The 18,423-nt window shown below is 45.2% G+C and overlaps 1 protein-coding gene across 2 annotated transcripts; it reads right to left on the bottom strand.

Moving 5' to 3' along the window:
• Positions 1 to 970: 970 nt before the first annotated feature.
• Positions 971 to 17,537, bottom strand: LOC142250302 (HLA class II histocompatibility antigen, DM beta chain-like). 2 transcript variants are annotated; one of them, XM_075322442.1, is made up of 5 exons: positions 17,472 to 17,537; positions 16,884 to 17,174; positions 15,958 to 16,233; positions 8,307 to 8,423; positions 971 to 1,661 (listed from the first exon to the last, which is right to left on the bottom strand). In XM_075322442.1, exons 1-5 carry the CDS (start codon positions 17,530 to 17,532, stop codon positions 1,648 to 1,650), a joined length of 759 nt encoding a protein of 252 aa, XP_075178557.1. In that variant the 5' UTR covers positions 17,533 to 17,537; the 3' UTR covers positions 971 to 1,647. The 2 variants fall into 2 exon arrangements, with proteins under 2 accessions (XP_075178557.1, XP_075178556.1); XM_075322441.1 differs by lacking the exon at positions 971 to 1,661 and adding an exon at positions 1,670 to 2,405.
• Positions 17,538 to 18,423: the final 886 nt, after the last annotated feature.

The raw sequence follows: 18,423 nt of genomic DNA, 5'->3' as shown, positions 1-18,423 counted from the left end.
TGGTACTCATACAGCACAGTGTGAGAGATGGCAGTGGTTGGTGTCACAGATTATGAGAAAAGTTCTGTTCTTCATTGGCTGGGACAGTGAGTCTGGGACCTCCCTATGGATTACAGCGGACCTAGATTAGTGCTTTGATGTGAAATAAATTGGTCAATGAGGGTGTGTTTTTTTTAATAAGTCTCTCTTTTTATGTCTTTTGGGTTTGCTTTGGAGGAACGTCGTGTGACCTCCTTGTGAATTACAGCGGAATTTAAAGGACTTTAATTTTTTATAATAAATTGGTGAATGACGGCTGGTGTCGGGTTTTTTTTTTTATCAATACCATTTTATTTTTTACCATTTACAACTATTGGATTAGTAATGGGGGTGTCTCCTAGATGCCGACAAATTACTAATACCAGGGCTTGATGTCAATTCACAGCTGGCATCAACCCCATATATTAGTCCGTCATTTGCCACCGCACCAGGGCAACGGGATGAGCTGATGCGAAGCGCCAGGCTTGGGGCATCTAATGGATGTGCCACTTCTGGGGTAACTGCAGCCTGCTGTTTTTAGACTGAGGAGGGCCCAATAACCATTGCCCTTCCCATCTGGAGTATGCCAGACCCCAGCTGTCAGCTTTACCTTGACTGGTGAACCAATTTGGGGAGAAGCCACATTAAAAAATAAATAAATAAATATTTATTTAATTCTAAATAAATAATGTTAAACAACAACGTGGAGACCTCTGTTTTGGATTACCAGCCAAGGATCTATCACTCCCTATGTTGAGGGTCCCCATTAGTGCGGTTTGGGGGGTCACGTTTCCACTTTGGGATGGCCGGGTCCAACCATAAGGAGCGGAGGTTCCCTCCGATATAAGGAAGAAGCAGCACAAGTTCTGGAGAACCTCAACAGTAATGAAAAGATGGAGAAAGGCAAGGACAAACACAAGAAACACAAATATGTGATATATTTATAGAGCAGATAAATAGACAATGTGACAAATACAGGAAAAGACAAACATAAATGAGCGATAAAACAATGACGGGGTGACATGGATATGACAATATGTAACAGACGGACGGACAGGTCCGGGGCACGGACACATCGCTGAGATTTCACGCTTCCTTGCTCTCTACTTGCTGCTCAGAAACTAAACTATATCAGTGACATAAAGGGTTAATCCCATCTTCATAGATGGTTACTGTCAGATAGGACAAGCACTTTTGCAATTCACAGCTTATTAAAATTTGCAGCCGTTCTTGAGATATGCACAATTTCGTGTTGTTTTTCAGCTCGTTGCCTAGGAAACCGACCACCAGTTTTGTCTAGCTTGTAAGCACTTTGCCAAAGCCGTCCAGTATTAGGAGGAAACCGTGCGTTTCAGCAATCCCAGCCAGCTTCAAAACAAGCTCAATGGAAAATAGCTTGGAAGCACTTTGCCAAAGCTGTCAAGTATTAGGAGGAAACCATGCGCTTCAGCAATCCCAGCCAGCTTCAAAACAAGCTCAATGGAAAATAGCTTGTAAGCACTTTGCCAAAGCCGTCCAGTATTAGGAGGAAACCGTGCGCTTCAGCAATCCCAGCCAGCTTCCCAAGTTCAATGGAAAATAGCTTGTAAGCACTTTGCATGTTCTCCTGATTTGAAGCAGTGATCGGCCTCATAGGCAACAAGCTGTAAGGAAGATAAAAGTAAAGTATTAATATCTCAAAACAGCTGGAAATTTTAATAAGCAGCAAATTGTAAAATTTCTTATATTTACAAGCACTATCCAATAATACCCATTTATAAAGGTTATTAAGCTTAGACTTATTTTATCTTTGCCTGCGGTTAGGTCCTCCCATGCTTTACACTGCAGCTGTGCTTTTTCAAACCGGCTGCTACTGTATATATTAGCACAAGCATCAGAAACACCCTGGTTCTATAGACAAGCGGGGGTCCAGCAATCAGACTCCTATTGACTAGTGAAAATACCCAGCTGTCCTGCCATGAGATAACTGCCTGCAGTAGTCTATGAGAGGTCAGCTGCAAGGGTCACAATGAAGCCCCCAGGCAATGTACACGAGCAGGATATCAGACGTGGGATTATAGTGTATATGGGGATTCATCACAATGTTAGGATATCATCATCATCATCATCATCCACATTTGGTACTGCTGTCAGTGCACACCCCTGGTGAAAGGGCGCCAGTAGCTCAGGCCACACTATTAGCTGCCCATCCATAGCGGCTGTCTCATTTTCTTCTCCAAGATCCCTCTCTTCATCCAAGAGTGACTGTGACGGACCGGAAATTAATGAAGAATCGCTGTCACTAGTGACGGACCCCTCTCTGCTTAAGGGAATGAATGAAAAAGGCAAACATGGTGCACATATATGACGCCACGGACGGAAGAGGGTGGATAAGAAGTGACAGTCATCTACAAGACACGAAGAGAACATGCACTGTAAAACTACAACATGAAGGGTTAATAGTGCGGACAATACAGATAAGACAAGGATAAAATAACAGGCACCGGCCGAAGAAGACAGTACGTCAGCAACAGATATGTGTGATAGTGAAATATGGGGACGATACCTGGTGTATTGTGGGAATAAGCCGGTGTCCCAAAATCATATTATTATAGCTCAACTCACTTCATTACCCTGCAATAATGCTGCAAATGGTCCATGCTCTGTATGTCAAGTAGGAGTCCTGCTGTCCTGTGTCAAAGCTTAGGACTCCTGCTGTTCTGTGTCTCAGAGCTTAGGAGTCCTCCTGTCCTGTGGGTCAGAGCTTAGGAGTCCTGCTGTCCTGTGGGTCAGAGCTTAGGAGTCCTGCTGTCCTATGTGTCAGAGCTTAGGAGTCCTGCTGTCCTGTGGGTCAGAGCTTAGGAGTCCTGCTGTCCTGTGGGTCGCAGCTTAGGAGTCCTGCTGTCTTGTGAATCAGAGCTTAGGAGTCCTGCTGTCCTGTGGGTCGCAGCTTAGGAGTCCTGCTGTCTTGTGAATCAGAGCTTAGGAGTCCTGCTGTCCTGTGGGTCGCAGCTTAGGAGTCCTGCTGTCTTGTGAATCAGAGCTTAGGAGTTCTGCTGTCCTGTGAGTCAGAGCTTAGGAGTCCTGCTGTCCTGTGTGTCACAGCTTAGGAGTCCTGCTGTCCTGTGAGTCAGAGCTTAGGAGTCCTGCTGTCCTGTGTCTCAGAGCTTAGGAGTCCTCCTGTCCTGTGGGTCAGAGCTTAGGAGTTCAGCTGTCCTGTGGGTCAGAGCTTAGGAGTCCTGCTGTCCTGTGTGTCAGAGCTTAGGTGTCCTACTGTCCAGTGTGTCAGAGCTTAGGAGTCCTGCTGTCCTGTGTGTCAGAGCTTAGGAGTCCTGCTGTCCTGTGTGTCAGAGCTTAGGAGTCCTGCTGTCCTGTGGGTTAGAGCTTAGGAGTCCTCCTGTCCTGTGGGTCAGAGCTTAGGAGTCCTGCTGTCCTGTGTGTCAGAGCTTAGGAGTCCTACTGTCCAGTGTGTCAGAGCTTAGGAGTCCTGCTGTCCTGTGGGTCAGAGCTTAGGAGTCCTGCTGTCCTGTGGGTCAGAGCTTAGGAGTCCTGCTGTCCTGTGGGTCGCAGCTTAGGAGTCCTGCTGTCTTGTGAATCAGAGCTTAGGAGTCCTGCTGTCCTGTGGGTCGCAGCTTAGGAGTCCTGCTGTCTTGTGAATAAGAGCTTAGGAGTCCTGCTGTCCTGTGGGTCGCAGCTTAGGAGTCCTGCTGTCTTGTGAATCAGAGCTTAGGAGTTCTGCTGTCCTGTGAGTCAGAGCTTAGGAGTCCTGCTGTCCTGTGTGTCACAGCTTAGGAGTCCTGCTGTCCTGTGAGTCAGAGCTTAGGAGTCCTGCTGTCCTGTGTCTCAGAGCTTAGGAGTCCTCCTGTCCTGTGGGTCAGAGCTTAGGAGTTCAGCTGTCCTGTGGGTCAGAGCTTAGGAGTCCTGCTGTCCTGTGTGTCAGAGCTTAGGTGTCCTACTGTCCAGTGTGTCAGAGCTTAGGAGTCCTGCTGTCCTGTGTGTCAGAGCTTAGGAGTCCTGCTGTCCTGTGTGTCAGAGCTTAGGAGTCCTGCTGTCCTGTGGGTTAGAGCTTAGGAGTCCTCCTGTCCTGTGGGTTAGAGCTTAGGAGTCCTGCTGTCCTGTGTGTCAGAGCTTAGGAGTCCTACTGTCCAGTGTGTCAGAGCTTAGGAGTCCTGCTGTCCTGTGGGTCAGAGCTTAGGAGTCCTGCTGTCCTGTGGGTCAGAGCTTAGGAGTCCTGCTGTCCTGTGGGTCAGAGCTTAGGAGTCCTGCTGTCCTGTGAATCAGAGCTTAGGAGTTCTGCTGTCCTGTGAGTCAGAGCTTAGGAGTCCTGCTGTCCTGTGGGTCAGAGCTTAGGAGTCCTGTTGTCCTATGTGTCAGAGCTTAGGAGTCCTGCTGTCCTGTGGGTCGCAGCTTAGGAGTCCTGCTGTCCTGTGGGTCAGAGCTTAGGAGTCCTGTTGTCCTATGTGTCAGAGCTTAGGAGTCCTGCTGTCCTGTGGGTCGCAGCTTAGGAGTCCTGCTGTCCTGTGGGTCAGAGCTTAGGAGTCCTGCTGTCCTGTGGGTCAGAGCTTAGGAGTCCTGCTGTCCTGTGTGTCAGAGCTTAGGAGTCCTGCTGTCCTGTGGGTCAGAGCTTAGGAGTCCTGCTGTCCTGTGTGTCAGAGCTTAGGTGTCCTACTGTCCAGTGTGTCAGAGCTTAGGAGTCCTGCTGTCCTGGGTGTCAGAGCTTAGGAGTCCTACTGTCCTGTGGGTCAGAGCTTAGGAGTCCTGCTGTCCTGTGTCTCAGAGCTTAGGAGTCCTGCTGTCCTGTGTCTCAGAGCTTAGGAGTCCTGCTGTCCTGTGTGTCAGAGCTTAGGAGTCCTGCTGTCCTGTGGGTCAGAGCTTAGGAGTCCTGCTGTCCTGTGTGTCAGAGCTTAGGAGTCCTGCTGTCCTGTGTGTCAGAGCTTAGGAGTCCTGCTGTCCTGTGTGTCAGAGCTTAGGAGTCCTGCTGTCCTGTGGGTCAGAGCTTAGGAGTCCTCCTGTCCTGTGGGTCAGAGCTTAGGAGTCCTGTTGTCCTATGTGTCAGAGCTTAGGAGTCCTGCTGTCCTGTGGGTCGCAGCTTAGGAGTCCTGCTGTCCTGTGGGTCAGAGCTTAGGAGTCCTGCTGTCCTGTGGGTCAGAGCTTAGGAGTCCTGCTGTCCTGTGTGTCAGAGCTTAGGAGTCCTGCTGTCCTGTGGGTCAGAGCTTAGGAGTCCTGCTGTCCTGTGTGTCAGAGCTTAGGTGTCCTACTGTCCAGTGTGTCAGAGCTTAGGAGTCCTGCTGTCCTGGGTGTCAGAGCTTAGGAGTCCTACTGTCCTGTGGGTCAGAGCTTAGGAGTCCTGCTGTCCTGTGTCTCAGAGCTTAGGAGTCCTGCTGTCCTGTGTCTCAGAGCTTAGGAGTCCTGCTGTCCTGTGTGTCAGAGCTTAGGAGTCCTGCTGTCCTGTGGGTCAGAGCTTAGGAGTCCTGCTGTCCTGTGTGTCAGAGCTTAGGAGTCCTGCTGTCCTGTGTGTCAGAGCTTAGGAGTCCTGCTGTCCTGTGTGTCAGAGCTTAGGAGTCCTGCTGTCCTGTGGGTCAGAGCTTAGGAGTCCTCCTGTCCTGTGGGTCAGAGCTTAGGAGTCCTGCTGTCCTGTGTGTCAGAGCTTAGGAGTCCTACTGTCCAGTGTGTCAGAGCTTAGGAGTCCTGCTGTCCTGTGGGTCAGAGCTTAGGAGTCCTGCTGTCCTGTGGGTCAGAGCTTAGGAGTCCTGCTGTCCTGTGGGTCAGAGCTTAGGAGTCCTGCTGTCCTGTGAATCAGAGCTTAGGAGTTCTGCTGTCCTGTGAGTCAGAGCTTAGGAGTCCTGCTGTCCTGTGGGTCAGAGCTTAGGAGTCCTGTTGTCCTATGTGTCAGAGCTTAGGAGTCCTGCTGTCCTGTGGGTCGCAGCTTAGGAGTCCTGCTGTCCTGTGGGTCAGAGCTTAGGAGTCCTGTTGTCCTATGTGTCAGAGCTTAGGAGTCCTGCTGTCCTGTGGGTCGCAGCTTAGGAGTCCTGCTGTCCTGTGGGTCAGAGCTTAGGAGTCCTGCTGTCCTGTGGGTCAGAGCTTAGGAGTCCTGTTGTCCTATGTGTCAGAGCTTAGGAGTCCTGCTGTCCTGTGGGTCGCAGCTTAGGAGTCCTGCTGTCCTGTGGGTCAGAGCTTAGGAGTCCTGCTGTCCTGTGGGTCAGAGCTTTGGAGTCCTGCTGTCCTGTGAGTCAGAGCTTAGGAATCCTGCTGTCCTGTGAGTCAGAGCTTAGGAATCCTGCTGTCCTGTGTCTCAGAGCTTAGGAGTCCTGCTGTCCTGTGGGTCAGAGCTTAGGAGTCCGGTTGTCCTATGTGTCAGAGCTTAGGAGTCCTGCTGTCCTGGGTGTCAGAGCTTAGGAGTCCTGCTGTCCTGTGTCTCAGAGCTTAGGAGTCCTGCTGTCCTGTGTGTCAGAGCTTAGGAGTCCTGTTGTCCTATGTGTCAGAGCTTAGGAGTCCTGCTGTCCTGTGGGTCACAGTTTAGGAGTCCTGCTGTCCTGTGGGTCAGAGCTTAGGAGTCCTGTTGTCCTGTGGGTCGCAGCTTAGGAGTCCTGCTGACCTGTGAGTCAGAGCTTAGGAGTCCTGCTGTCCTGTGGGTCAGAGCTTAGGAGTCCTGCTGTCCTGTGGGTCAGAGCTTAGGAGTCCTGCTGTCCTGTGTCTCAGAGCTTAGGAGTCCTGCTGTCCTGGGTGTCAGAGTTTAGGAGTCCTGCTGTCCTGTGTGTCAGAGCTTAGGAGTCCTGCTGTCCTGTGAGTCAGAGCTTAGGAGTCCTGCTGACCTGTGAGTCAGAGCTTAGGAGTCCTGCTGTCCTGTGGGTCAGAGCTTAGGAGTCCTGCTGTCCTGTGTCTCAGAGCTTAGGAGTCCTGCTGTCCTGTGGGTCAGAGCTTAGGAGTCCTGCTGTCCTGGGTGTCAGAGCTTAGGAGTCCTGCTGTCCTGTGGGTCAGGGCTTAGGAGTCCGGTCTTGGACTGACTCGCTGACTTTACAATTTTTTATTGACGCCTTTTATCGTGTATTCGATGTCATGATCAACTTTTTGATTCTTTTTCTTTTTACTGTTTATTGTGCATTAACAAACCGGCGTCATATATAAAGTGTGTTGCTCCAAAATGACCAACACCCCCTAGAATGTAATTGTTGCAGGTCTCCAGCAGGTGGCGCCGCAGTTCTTCTAATGGCGTGTTTTACAGAACCAGTAAAAGGAATGAGTTTTCTGAAATGTATCACTTAGAATCGTGAGGTTTAAATGTGATTTTCCGATGTGTCCGAAAAAACGTAGATTATTTTGGAAAATGTTTCTAGAAAAAAAATCAAGTTGGGAATTCTGCCGACATCAGATCACGTGTGACCCAGCACTCAAGAGAAGATTCGGGTAAAACCCCGGAAGGAGCCATCGCTATAAGGCAGAGGGCGTCACTGGTGTCCATCTCTTGTACAGGGACCCAGAAGCGCAGAAGATGATAGGACGCGGTTTTGTCTTTATCCCATAAAGTGAATGTCCAACTTTCACACCAAATGAGGACGTAATAGGCGGAAATTCACTTTATGAGACCAAAGGCAAAGGGGTTTTCAAGAATGTTCTGTCTCCAAATGCAGATTGTCGTAAAAAAAAATAAAAAATTAAAAAAAAAAATTACCCTTACCCACCCTCCCCAGGTCCAACACTGAGGCTCCACTGCTGATCTTGTTCTCCGTTACTTGGATGCACATCAATAGCGCTGCAGACAATCACTGAGCTCAGAGGCTCTGCCTGAGTAGACGACACGAGACGCTCAGATCTGCTGACCTCACTGATTGGCTGTAGACGTGATGTCAAGCACCAGGAACAGCGGCAGAGACTCAGCGCTGCACACAATCTCTGAACCCAGTGGCTCTGCCCGAGTAAACAGCATGCGCCGCTCAGACCTGCTGACCTCACTGATTGGCCGTCAACATGACATCAGCGCTGCAGACAATCACTGAGGTCAGCGGCTCTACCCGAGTATATGGCACAAGGTCCTCAGGCCCACTGACCTCAATATGATGTTGGTGCTGCAGACAATCACTGAGCTCAACGGCTCTACCTGAGTAGACGGCATGAGCCTATCAGACCCGCTGACCTCTCTGATTAGCTGTCAATATACAGACATGAACAGACACTGGGAGCAGCAGCAGAGATGTGGTGTCGGACCCAGGGAGGGTGAGTAAAGCACCCATTGGGGTTTTTTTTTTTAGAAAAAACTGCAGTCTTGAATGATCCTTTAAAAATGTCATTAGTCCATGTTCTTATGCTCTTACCGCTTCTCTTGGCGTTTCTCCAGCACACGACTCCTGATATCAAGACGATCAGTCCCAGCGCGAAGATCACAGAGGAAACGCTGATCTTAATGATCTGAATGGAAGTCAGACCAGCTCCTGTGTAATAAGAAATAATGAGTGAGAAGCGGGAAAAAGCCTCGATCTGCGCCAGAGACCGAGGAAAAGCCGCATACACAGGAAACTATACGCTGTGATCGAAGGTTTAGGCCTCGGCCTCACAGCCACCGTCCTCTGCAGAGTTTGTCACAAACTGGTAGGAAAATTTAGTGAAAATCCATACATTTTCTGCCCCATGAGGAGGAGGCCTCATTCACACCGCAGAGTTTCTGGCACAAGGTCTATCCCTATTTTTTGGGGATTGGAGCTCGCACCCATTATAGTCTCTGAGTTCTTTACACGGAACAATTTTTTTTGCTTTTACTTGTTTTCTTACCACAGGGACAGGTTTGGTTTTGCTTTAGTCACAAATCAGACTCATCAATACAAGTCTATGGGCTGTGAGAAAATCAGACCTCGATGCTGTCCATGTGCGCCTGATTCTCATGTTTGTCTGACAGAAGTGTGAGAAAACTAAAAAAAAAATTGAAACTGTGATAAGAATGGACACTGACCACTGACACTGGTGAAGGCCGGGCCAGAATATGCATTCAGAAAAATCATGGACGTCTGAATGAGGCCTTACAAGTTGCCGAAGACTTAAAAGGGGTATTCCCAGCTCCAGTGTCCATCGTATATCTAATATATAAAGCTGAATGTGTAAATGTGTGTGTGTGTGTGTATGTGTGTGTGTGTGTATGTCCGGGATTGGCATCTGCACCGTCGCAGCTACAGCCACAAAATTTTGCACACTCACACGTCTGGACCCAGAGAGCATCATAGGCTATGTTTTGAGGGGAAATTTTAACCCCGCGCTTTACAGTTATTCGCCAAAAAACCTGCCTCCATTAAAGCGAATGGAGCTGGGAGCCACAGTGCAGCCAGAACTTCAGAAGAATGAGCAGCCACGCCCTTATATGGAATGTTGGCGTGTCACAATGCAGCCAGGGAAAGAGGCAGACACAGACAGGGAAAGAGGCAGACACAGACAAGGTAAGAAACAGACATAGACAGGGTAAGAGACAGACACAAAGAGATAGACACAGACAAAGATACAGACTGACAGGGAAAGAGACAGACAGGGAAAGAGAAGGAAAGAGAGAGAGACAGGTTAAGAGACAGACACAGACAGGTAAAGAGACAGACACAGACAAAGAGACAGAGACAGACACAGGGAAACAGACTGACAGGGGAAGAAAGGGAAAGAGACAGACAGGGTAAGAGACAGACAAAGACATGTAAAGAGACAGACAAAGAGACAGACACAGGGAAAGAGACAGAGGGAAAGAGATAGACAGGGAAAGAGATAGGGAAAAAGAGGGAAAGAGACAGACAGGGAAAGTGACAGTGATACATAGACAGACAGGGAAAGAGATAGACAGGGAAAAAGAGGGAAAGAGACCGACAGGGAAAGTGACAGTGATAGATAGACAGACAGGGAAAGAGATAGATAGACAGACAGGGAAAGAGATTGAGACAGACGGAGAAAGAGACAGACAGACAAAGAGAGAGAGAGAGACAGAGAGATATATACAGAGGGGGAGACAGACATTATAATTACATTTATATCTATTTGTTTTGTGGTTTTTGTGTGCAGAATACATTTTTGTTAATACATTCTATTTTGTTAACAGCAGTTATTAACCCGGGCGAAGCCGGGTAGTACAGCTAGTGTAATAATAATATTATTAGCAAATACCTCCAATAAGAAATATAGTATAGTTTTCCTGATATACCATGTCTCTTACCTCATGTGCAGGGTATTAGAGCTTAGGTATCCATGGTTATGTCCACTCATATAATGACAGTTAGTTGCTCATGGTCGTAACCATGGAACTCTAAGTTGCAATGCCCTGCACATGAGGTAAGAGACATGGCTATATCAGGAGAACTATACTACATTTGTAACTGGAGGTATTTGCTAATATTATTACTACACCTACTACATATTGGAATAGGATTCTGGAGGTGCGATTAACCCTTTAATGATCCACAGAATGATCTGAATTCTGTAAAAATTTAAATAACGTCCCCAAAACAAAAAAAAACCAATTAACATATTATTACTATAAAATAAAGGTGAAAAACAAACAAGATAGAGCAAAGAAGCAAGCCCTAAAGAAAATCACACAATAAAGCGCAGGGGTACTCGCACCTGCTATACACAATACAGAGGACCTTCTTTTTGCGGGGGACAGTTCTTTCACAGCACCCAAACTGAAAATATGGTTGTCTTAGCTCCACCCACATGATTGTCTACCATTTAAACGTGGCAAGCAAATGGAAGCTGCTTGCGATCCCAATGACCCATCGCAACATGGTTGCGGGGCACCGATTCGTTACCTGCTGAAGGTCGCCGACGCTGCCATCTTGGTTTTCCTATGACGTTCAGCCAGAGATGCTACATAATAAATCGTGACTTTTACAATCTTATGGTATTGCAGTATATGCTATAAGCAAAAAAAACAACAAAATTTGGTATTGCCATAATTCTACCGACTTGAAGAATCATGTTATTGGATCATTGAACATAATGAAGCCCCAAAAATAATGGCAGAGTTGCGGGAGGGTTTCACCATTTCACCCCAATTAGAAATCCTTTCACTGTTTTATGCAACATTATATGGTTGGTGTCATTGAAAACTAAAAAAAAACAAGCCCTCATACAATGACGTCAATAAAGAAATGAAAAAGTTAAGGCTCTTAGAAGAAGGGGAGAAAAAAAAAGCAAAAATCAGACCATGGTCCCCTGAGGAAGTCATCACGAAATACGTATTGGGACTTTTTTCCCCTTGTGTGACTGCATGTGAGTGCTATAATTGGTGGAATATCCACCGGGCTATGTGTTTGGGTAATGTGCCTATGATTATGTACTAAGTGTTATCCTGTCATTACTGTGAACTTGGAAAGGCACTTACATTGGTTTTGCTGGGAATACTTCCCTGTCCGTTGGACCATGTGTTTGTGTAATGTGCCTATTGTCATGCACTAAAGTGTTACTCTGTCATTTGCTGTGAACCTGTTTATGATATAGGCACGTACACTGGCCCTGCTGGGAATATATCCCTGTCCATTGGACTAGATGCCTGGGCAGTGTGCCTATGTTCATATACTTAAGTGTTACTCTATCACTCACTGTGAACCTGTTTATTGCAATGGCATTTACACTGACCTTGCTGGGAACATATCCCTGTTCACCGGATGATGTGTGTGAGTAACATGCCTATTGTCATCTATTAAAGTGTTATTCTGTCACTGACTGTGAATTTATCTTTTGTATAGGCACTTACACTGGCTCTGCTGGGAATATATTCCTGTTCATTTATTTGTAATGTGCCTAGAGTTCTTGATTAGGTGAACCTGCGTTTTGTAAAAGGCACTTACACTGGCCCTGCTGGGAGTACACCCTTTTGTGTGCACCTAATTTGATCCATGTAGCCCCACATGGGGTTCTTTATTCGCTCTTATGTGTCATTTAACCTTCTTACTTGTCACAATTTTTATATCCCATGTAATATTTATATGCTTGACCCAACCAATTAAAGTTTTTCTATGTGCAACTTACTTTGGTGTTGGTGGTTCTTGGGCCATGGGATATGATGTAATATAAGGCAAATTTAAAGACTGTTTTTTCTGCTGTTTCAACTTGATAGTGAGACATGGTATCTGGGGCTGAATCATCTTTCTGGACAAGATAGACACTTTCTCTTCCTTAGGTCACATTTTCTTTTGCGTTTCTACACTAATATTTTGCATAAAAATAATGGTGTGTCTTAACTGGTTGCATTTTATAGACTCGTCTCAGCCATGCCCCCATCTTTAAAACTAAGAAGTGTAATTAATATACAGTGGTGTTCATAAGTCCTGCATAGGATAAATTGATTTTTCAAGTTTTAAACGTTTCCTGTCGAATATCTTCGATGCTAATATGACATATTATATATACCGTACTTTTGTTCAGAAAACAATTTTGCATTCTCTCCCTGTAATATTTTTAGCTTTTGAAGCAGTTTTGCCTGAAATTATTGCAACAATATGGGAATTGAAAGCACAACTAAATATTATACAGCTTCAGATCCAAAATTAGCCAATCTCAGATGAGGTTCTTGTGACCAATCATAACCTAGATATAGCAGCCAATCACATTACATTACATTGAATCACATCTGCTGCTTAGTTTGTTTGTTTTATCTATAGGTCTATCTAGTGAATCATACTGTAGAGCTTTATGATGGGAGCCTTCAGATTTTTGTCAGCGGAGGATTGTGTGCGAGTTGTGGTGCTACATGAAGAGGGTTATACTGGCCCCCAGATCGCAAGGAAGGTCGGCTGTAATCAGAGTACAGTTGTAAGAATTTTGCAGAAACATAAGCAGCTTGGAATTACCCAGGACAGGACCAGATCTGGTCGGCCCAGAAAGTCAACTAAAAGGGAGGATCGAGTACTGATAAGAACATCCCTTGCCAATGGAAAGCTCACCTCTCCTCAGCTTCTGCGAGAATGGCAAGAAAAGTGCAATATTGAGGTAGCAACATCAACTGTTAGGAAGAGATGTTTGGAAGCAGGATTGAGAGGGTGCAAGGCCCGAAAGAAGCCATTGATGACAGCCATACAGGGTGAGAGGGGAGCCAGCATGATCTGAAATTGGCATGCATAGTATTGCATGATCTGAAATTGGCATGCATAGTATTGCATGATCTGAAATTGGCATGCATAGTAATGGTTATCAATGGTTGCTGTTTGACACTGGGAGGATCAGTTCTGATATAGTCCTGGTATGTGTAGGGCTTGCTCCACATGCTGGGACCTGGGCTGGTCTCTATCCACAAGTGCCTTTTTGCAACATAGAAGCGGTTATATATACAGGTTACAGGTATGTGTGCTCTATTATGGTTCTGCTTTTGACTTTATCTAGGAGGCCGCATGGCACATGAAATACAGAATGTAGAGTAGGACCCCCCTATTGAGATTTGCCGTGACGTTGGCAGGGGTGGCTCAAAAAATTGATCAATTATTTGCTAAAAATCTCATTTTTTTATCATAGTACAGTTGGAATAAATTTGTGAATTTTCACTTTTTATTTGATGCATGCCAATTTCAGATCGTGCTGGTTCCCTTTTTTTCTCTGTTTTGACCGTAGTTATGCTACAAATCTGGTGTCTGACCAACACCATACCATGCACGCCTGATTTTGGTTTGCAATATATTCCTCCTGTTGGTAGCTGTTCAGACTCAGTTACCTCACCCCTTTCCACAGGCAATGCTAATTAAGCACCATTCTTGGATCTGGTCCGCCTTTATCAATGGTTGCTGTTTGACACTGGGAGGATCAGTTCTGATATAGTCCTGGTATGTGTAGGGCTTGCTCCACATGCTGGGACCTGGGCTGGTCTCTATCCACAAGTGCCTTTTTGCAACATAGAAGCGGTTATATATACAGGTTACAGGTATGTGTGCTCTATTATGGTTCTGCTTTTGACTTTGTCTGGGAGGCCGCATGGCACATGAAATACAGAATGTAGAGTAGGACCCCCCTATTGAGATTTGCCGTGACGTTGGCAGGGGTGGCTCAAAAAATTGATCAATTATTTGCTAAAAATCTCATTTTTTTATCATAGTACAGTTGGAATAAATTTGTGAATTTTCACTTTTTATTTGATGCATGCCAATTTCAGATCGTGCTGGTTCCCTTTTTTTCTCTGTTTTGACCGTAGTTATGCTACAAATCTGGTGTCTGACCAACACCATACCATGCACGCCTGATTTTGGTTTGCAATATATTCCTCCTGTTGGTAGCTGTTCAGACTCAGTTACCTCACCCCTTTCCACAGGCAATGCTAATTAAGCACCATTCTTGGATCTGGTCCGCCTTTATCAATGGTTGCTGTTTGACACTGGGAGGATCAGTTCTGATATAGTCCTGGTATGTGTAGGGCTTGCTCCACATGCTGGGACCTGGGCTGGTCTCTATCCACAAGTGCCTTTTTGCAACATAGAAGCGGTTATATATACAGGTTACAGGTATGTGTGCTCTATTATGGTTCTGCTTTTGACTTTGTCTGGGAGGCCGCATGGCACATGAAATACAGAATGTAGAGTAGGACCCCCCTATTGAGATTTGCCGTGACGTTGGCAGGGGTGGCTCAAAAAATTGATCAATTATTTGCTAAAAATCTCATTTTTTTATCATAGTACAGTTGGAATACATTTGTGAATTTTCACTTTTTATTTGATGCATGCCAATTTCAGATCGTGCTGGTTCCCTTTTTTTTTTTCTCAGCCATACAGGGTGCAAGGCCCGAAAGAAGCCATTGATGACAGCCATACAAAGACAAAGGCGAAAACTGTGGGCATTGAAATATTCAAAATGAAGGAGGAGTGGGAAAAAGTGCTATTTAGTGATGAAAGCACTTTTTGCATTTTAGGAAATGATGGCAAGTCTTATGTGAGAAGGTTTCCACATGAAGAGCACAAGCCAGAGTGTTTGAGCTTCTCTGTGAAACATCCGATGAAAGTAATGGTCTGGGGCTGTATGGCAGCCAATGGTGTTGGAAGGCTTCATATTGTGGAGGGTATGGTTAATGCAAAAAAATACATGGACAGCCTTAATAAGAAAATGCTGCCTTCTGCTCAACACCTGTTTTCAGGGGATTATATCTTCCAGGATGATAATGCTCCTTGTCACAGAGCTAAGACAGTAACGGAATGGAAAGAAAAGAACAAGGCGGCTACTATTGACCGGCCAGCCCAGTCCCTGGACCTCAATCCAATGGAAAATGTGTGGCACAAGGTATCAATAGAGATATCTAAAAAAACAGCCAAGGACCAAGAGAGAGTTGATTGAGGCTCTGATACAGGCCTGGAACCACATCATCACTCGTGAACATCTGCAGGAGCTTGTTCACTCAATGACACAGTGATGCAAAGGCTGCCAATAAGCTAAAGATGCACTCAAAAGGCCCTTTTCAGGACTCTGAATAAAATAAAAAATAATAAATCTTAAAAAGTAAAATTTAAGTCTGTGTGAACTTGCATTGGAAGGTAATGAACTTAGAAACCTGTTCACCATTCTACACACTGTACTGGTGTAGGTATGGTTATGCTGTAAAAAAAATATCAAAAATGCACATATCAGAACAATCTATACACTTGGGACATTCAAAAACTAGTATGGCATACAATGAGGGATTACAAAACATATATGTTCCACCAGTTTCACTGTAGAGCTGCAGAAGTATGAAATATATAGTTTTCTTTATGCCTATGCAGGACTTATGAACACCACTGTATGTTATTGGATCTCATGTGCAATTTTATTCTACAATTCTAGCATTTTGCTTAGTAAATTTCCCCAATTTTTCCCCTCTATTTTATCCGGAAAATCACTCAAACCTTCAAGTTATTCATCAAATGTTATCAATGGAATATTAAGGTAAGATGTTGATGCAGAAAAATCCAATAAACATAAAGAAGAAGGTCTGGAGGACCCAGCACTGAGCTCCCGGAGGTGCCGAGATGTTGGCCTCATACTTACTCCACGTCTTAGTCATGGGCTCCTCTAAGCTCTGATGTTCCACCTTACAGGTGTAGTCATCTGTGGGAAGAGCGTCCCTCAGATCCAGTTTGGAAACCACCTGGTAGCTCCATTCCCCAGTTTTCACGGCCTCAGTTTCAGTTTTAACCACAGTCTTATTATTTTTTATCCAGGACACAGTAATGTTATCAGGGTAAAAGCCCCAAACAAAGCAGATTAGGAGCGGGAGATTGTCCTCGTTCTCATCATGAACAAACACCTCCATAGACGGCCGCTCTGCAGAGAAATAAAGGCAGAAGTGTCACACAATGCAGGAAGGACGGACCGTTACTCGCTCACTTCGCTCATGACATTGTGACATCACATGAGCCCCGTGTCCAATCAGCTCTGACTTTCTTCTCCTCGCCTTTGGACCAAACGGAAAATTAACATGACGGGAGCGCAGCCGCTGTGCTTAATTCCGTTTTGTCCGAAGACGGGGAGAATAGGCTTTATTAGTTTACTTTGGGGAAACGTGGAATCAGAGGGATTGTCCTTGTAGGAGACAACCCCTTTAAGGATTTGGACAAGTAAGGAGAACAAATGTCTGGTGAACAAGTACCTGGATACATGGGTATATTTTATTACCAAAGCTTCTCATTTACCATATTTCTATCTATGGATATTATCACTTCAGTTTAATCCTGGATAATTACATTACATTTACTCTATGTCTATGGGAAGCTTTAGACTGGAGAACATTCATAGTTTCCATTTCTGAACATCTAAATGTCTATGATTATAAGTGGCCCCTGGTAGATGGGGGCCCCGGTACAGATTTGGGGCCCAGGAGCCTCAAGTTAGTTCTATGGACATACAAAACGCTTTAGGCATGGTGGTGGCATATTACCGCCATCACGTCCCGCGGTCGGACGACCATTACTCACCGCGTCTTTCCACTGTGTAGTTCCAGTACGTCTTTATTTCGTTTTTGCACCTTTTCTCTTGAGACTCCACATAATGTAACATGTCAGGATTAGTGTTGAATTCTGTAGCAAATCGTTTCACAACCTTCATCGTTTCATTGATTATGATGGATTCATTAGGAAGAAACATAGTCATGTTACTGTCGTATCCAACAATATTCTGGTGATTGAATACAATAAAATACTGAAGTGTAACATTTCCATTTTTATCATCTCCAAAGCGGCAAAGTGAAATCTCCTGTATGACGAAACCTGCAAAAAAAACATAAAAACCAACATAAAACTCTATATAAACAGCCACGGGAACAATGTAAATGAGGAAATATTCACAAATACTAACAAGGGTAGAATTGTCATTAATGTTCATGTTGCGGTGTCCTATAGGGGGCAGTGATGTGTGGAATACGGGGCAGAAATATTTACCGTACTTATAATATTAATAATAAAGTCATAATTGCAGCTACATAATAAAAACAAAAGTCAAATATTGTGCAACCAACAAAGCAGATATGAGTTACAATGCAGCGTTCTGTGTCAGGCGCCGTATACCTGTTGCAGGGAGGGATATGGCGCTGTATACCAGCAGCAGCCCCGCTATCGACCCTCTCATCTCTGCAGCTTGGTAGGATCTGTCAGTGATAGTGAGAGTCCACAGCACAGGAGTCTGCTCTATATTTTGTGGCCAATAGACAATCAGCAGTCAGATGACATCATAAGTCTCTGGGAAGACGCTCCTTCCAGGGCACAAGGTGATTTTAGATCTGGAAGTCAAACTGAATCTTTAAGGGGACCTGTCACAACATTTGGCGACTTTAAACTGCGGCCACCACCAGTGGGCTCCTATATACCGCATTCCAGAATACTGTATATAAGGGCAGACTGGTGGTGGCCGCAGCTTGTAGTCACCAAACCTGGTGACACGTTCCCTTTAATAATCTGCAGCTGCAGGAAATAAGGAAGCGCGGCGCAGATTTATACAGATCTGACCGCGCTCACCGCTACTGGACAACACTGGGATGAAAGACATTTACATAGTTCCATTGTTAGTTATAAAGTTTACATTCCCCATTTATGTATTTTTATGTTATTTCAATTTTTATTGCAATTGTGCATTTTAACAATTATTGTTGTTTTTTATTGGCAAAGTATAAAGGGTATGGGATTGTTATCATGCACTTTTCTATAGGAAAAAAAAATATTTAAAAAACAAATGCATGAAATTCATAATGTTTTTTTCCCACAATCCCAAAAAATGCTCCCAACACAGTCATAGTTACATAGTTACTTAGGTTGAAAAAAAGCCCTAGGTCCATCTAGTTCAACCTTCCTCCACCAGTTCTACATTTGGTCACTAAGTCATTTATAACCGACAATGTGTGTACTGAGTAAATCATCCAGCCCTGATATAAAGCTGTTATAGTATCTGCCATTACTACCTCTTGTGGTCGGCATTCCACAGTCTGACTGCTCTAACTGTAAAGAACCCTTTCCTATTTAGCTG

Source organism: Anomaloglossus baeobatrachus, chromosome 9, assembly GCF_048569485.1.
Source record: "Anomaloglossus baeobatrachus isolate aAnoBae1 chromosome 9, aAnoBae1.hap1, whole genome shotgun sequence".
Classification (NCBI taxonomy): domain Eukaryota; kingdom Metazoa; phylum Chordata; class Amphibia; order Anura; family Aromobatidae; genus Anomaloglossus; species Anomaloglossus baeobatrachus.
The sequence above is the reverse complement of the archived record's forward strand: the minus strand, read 5'-3'. Positions and strand labels throughout refer to the sequence as shown.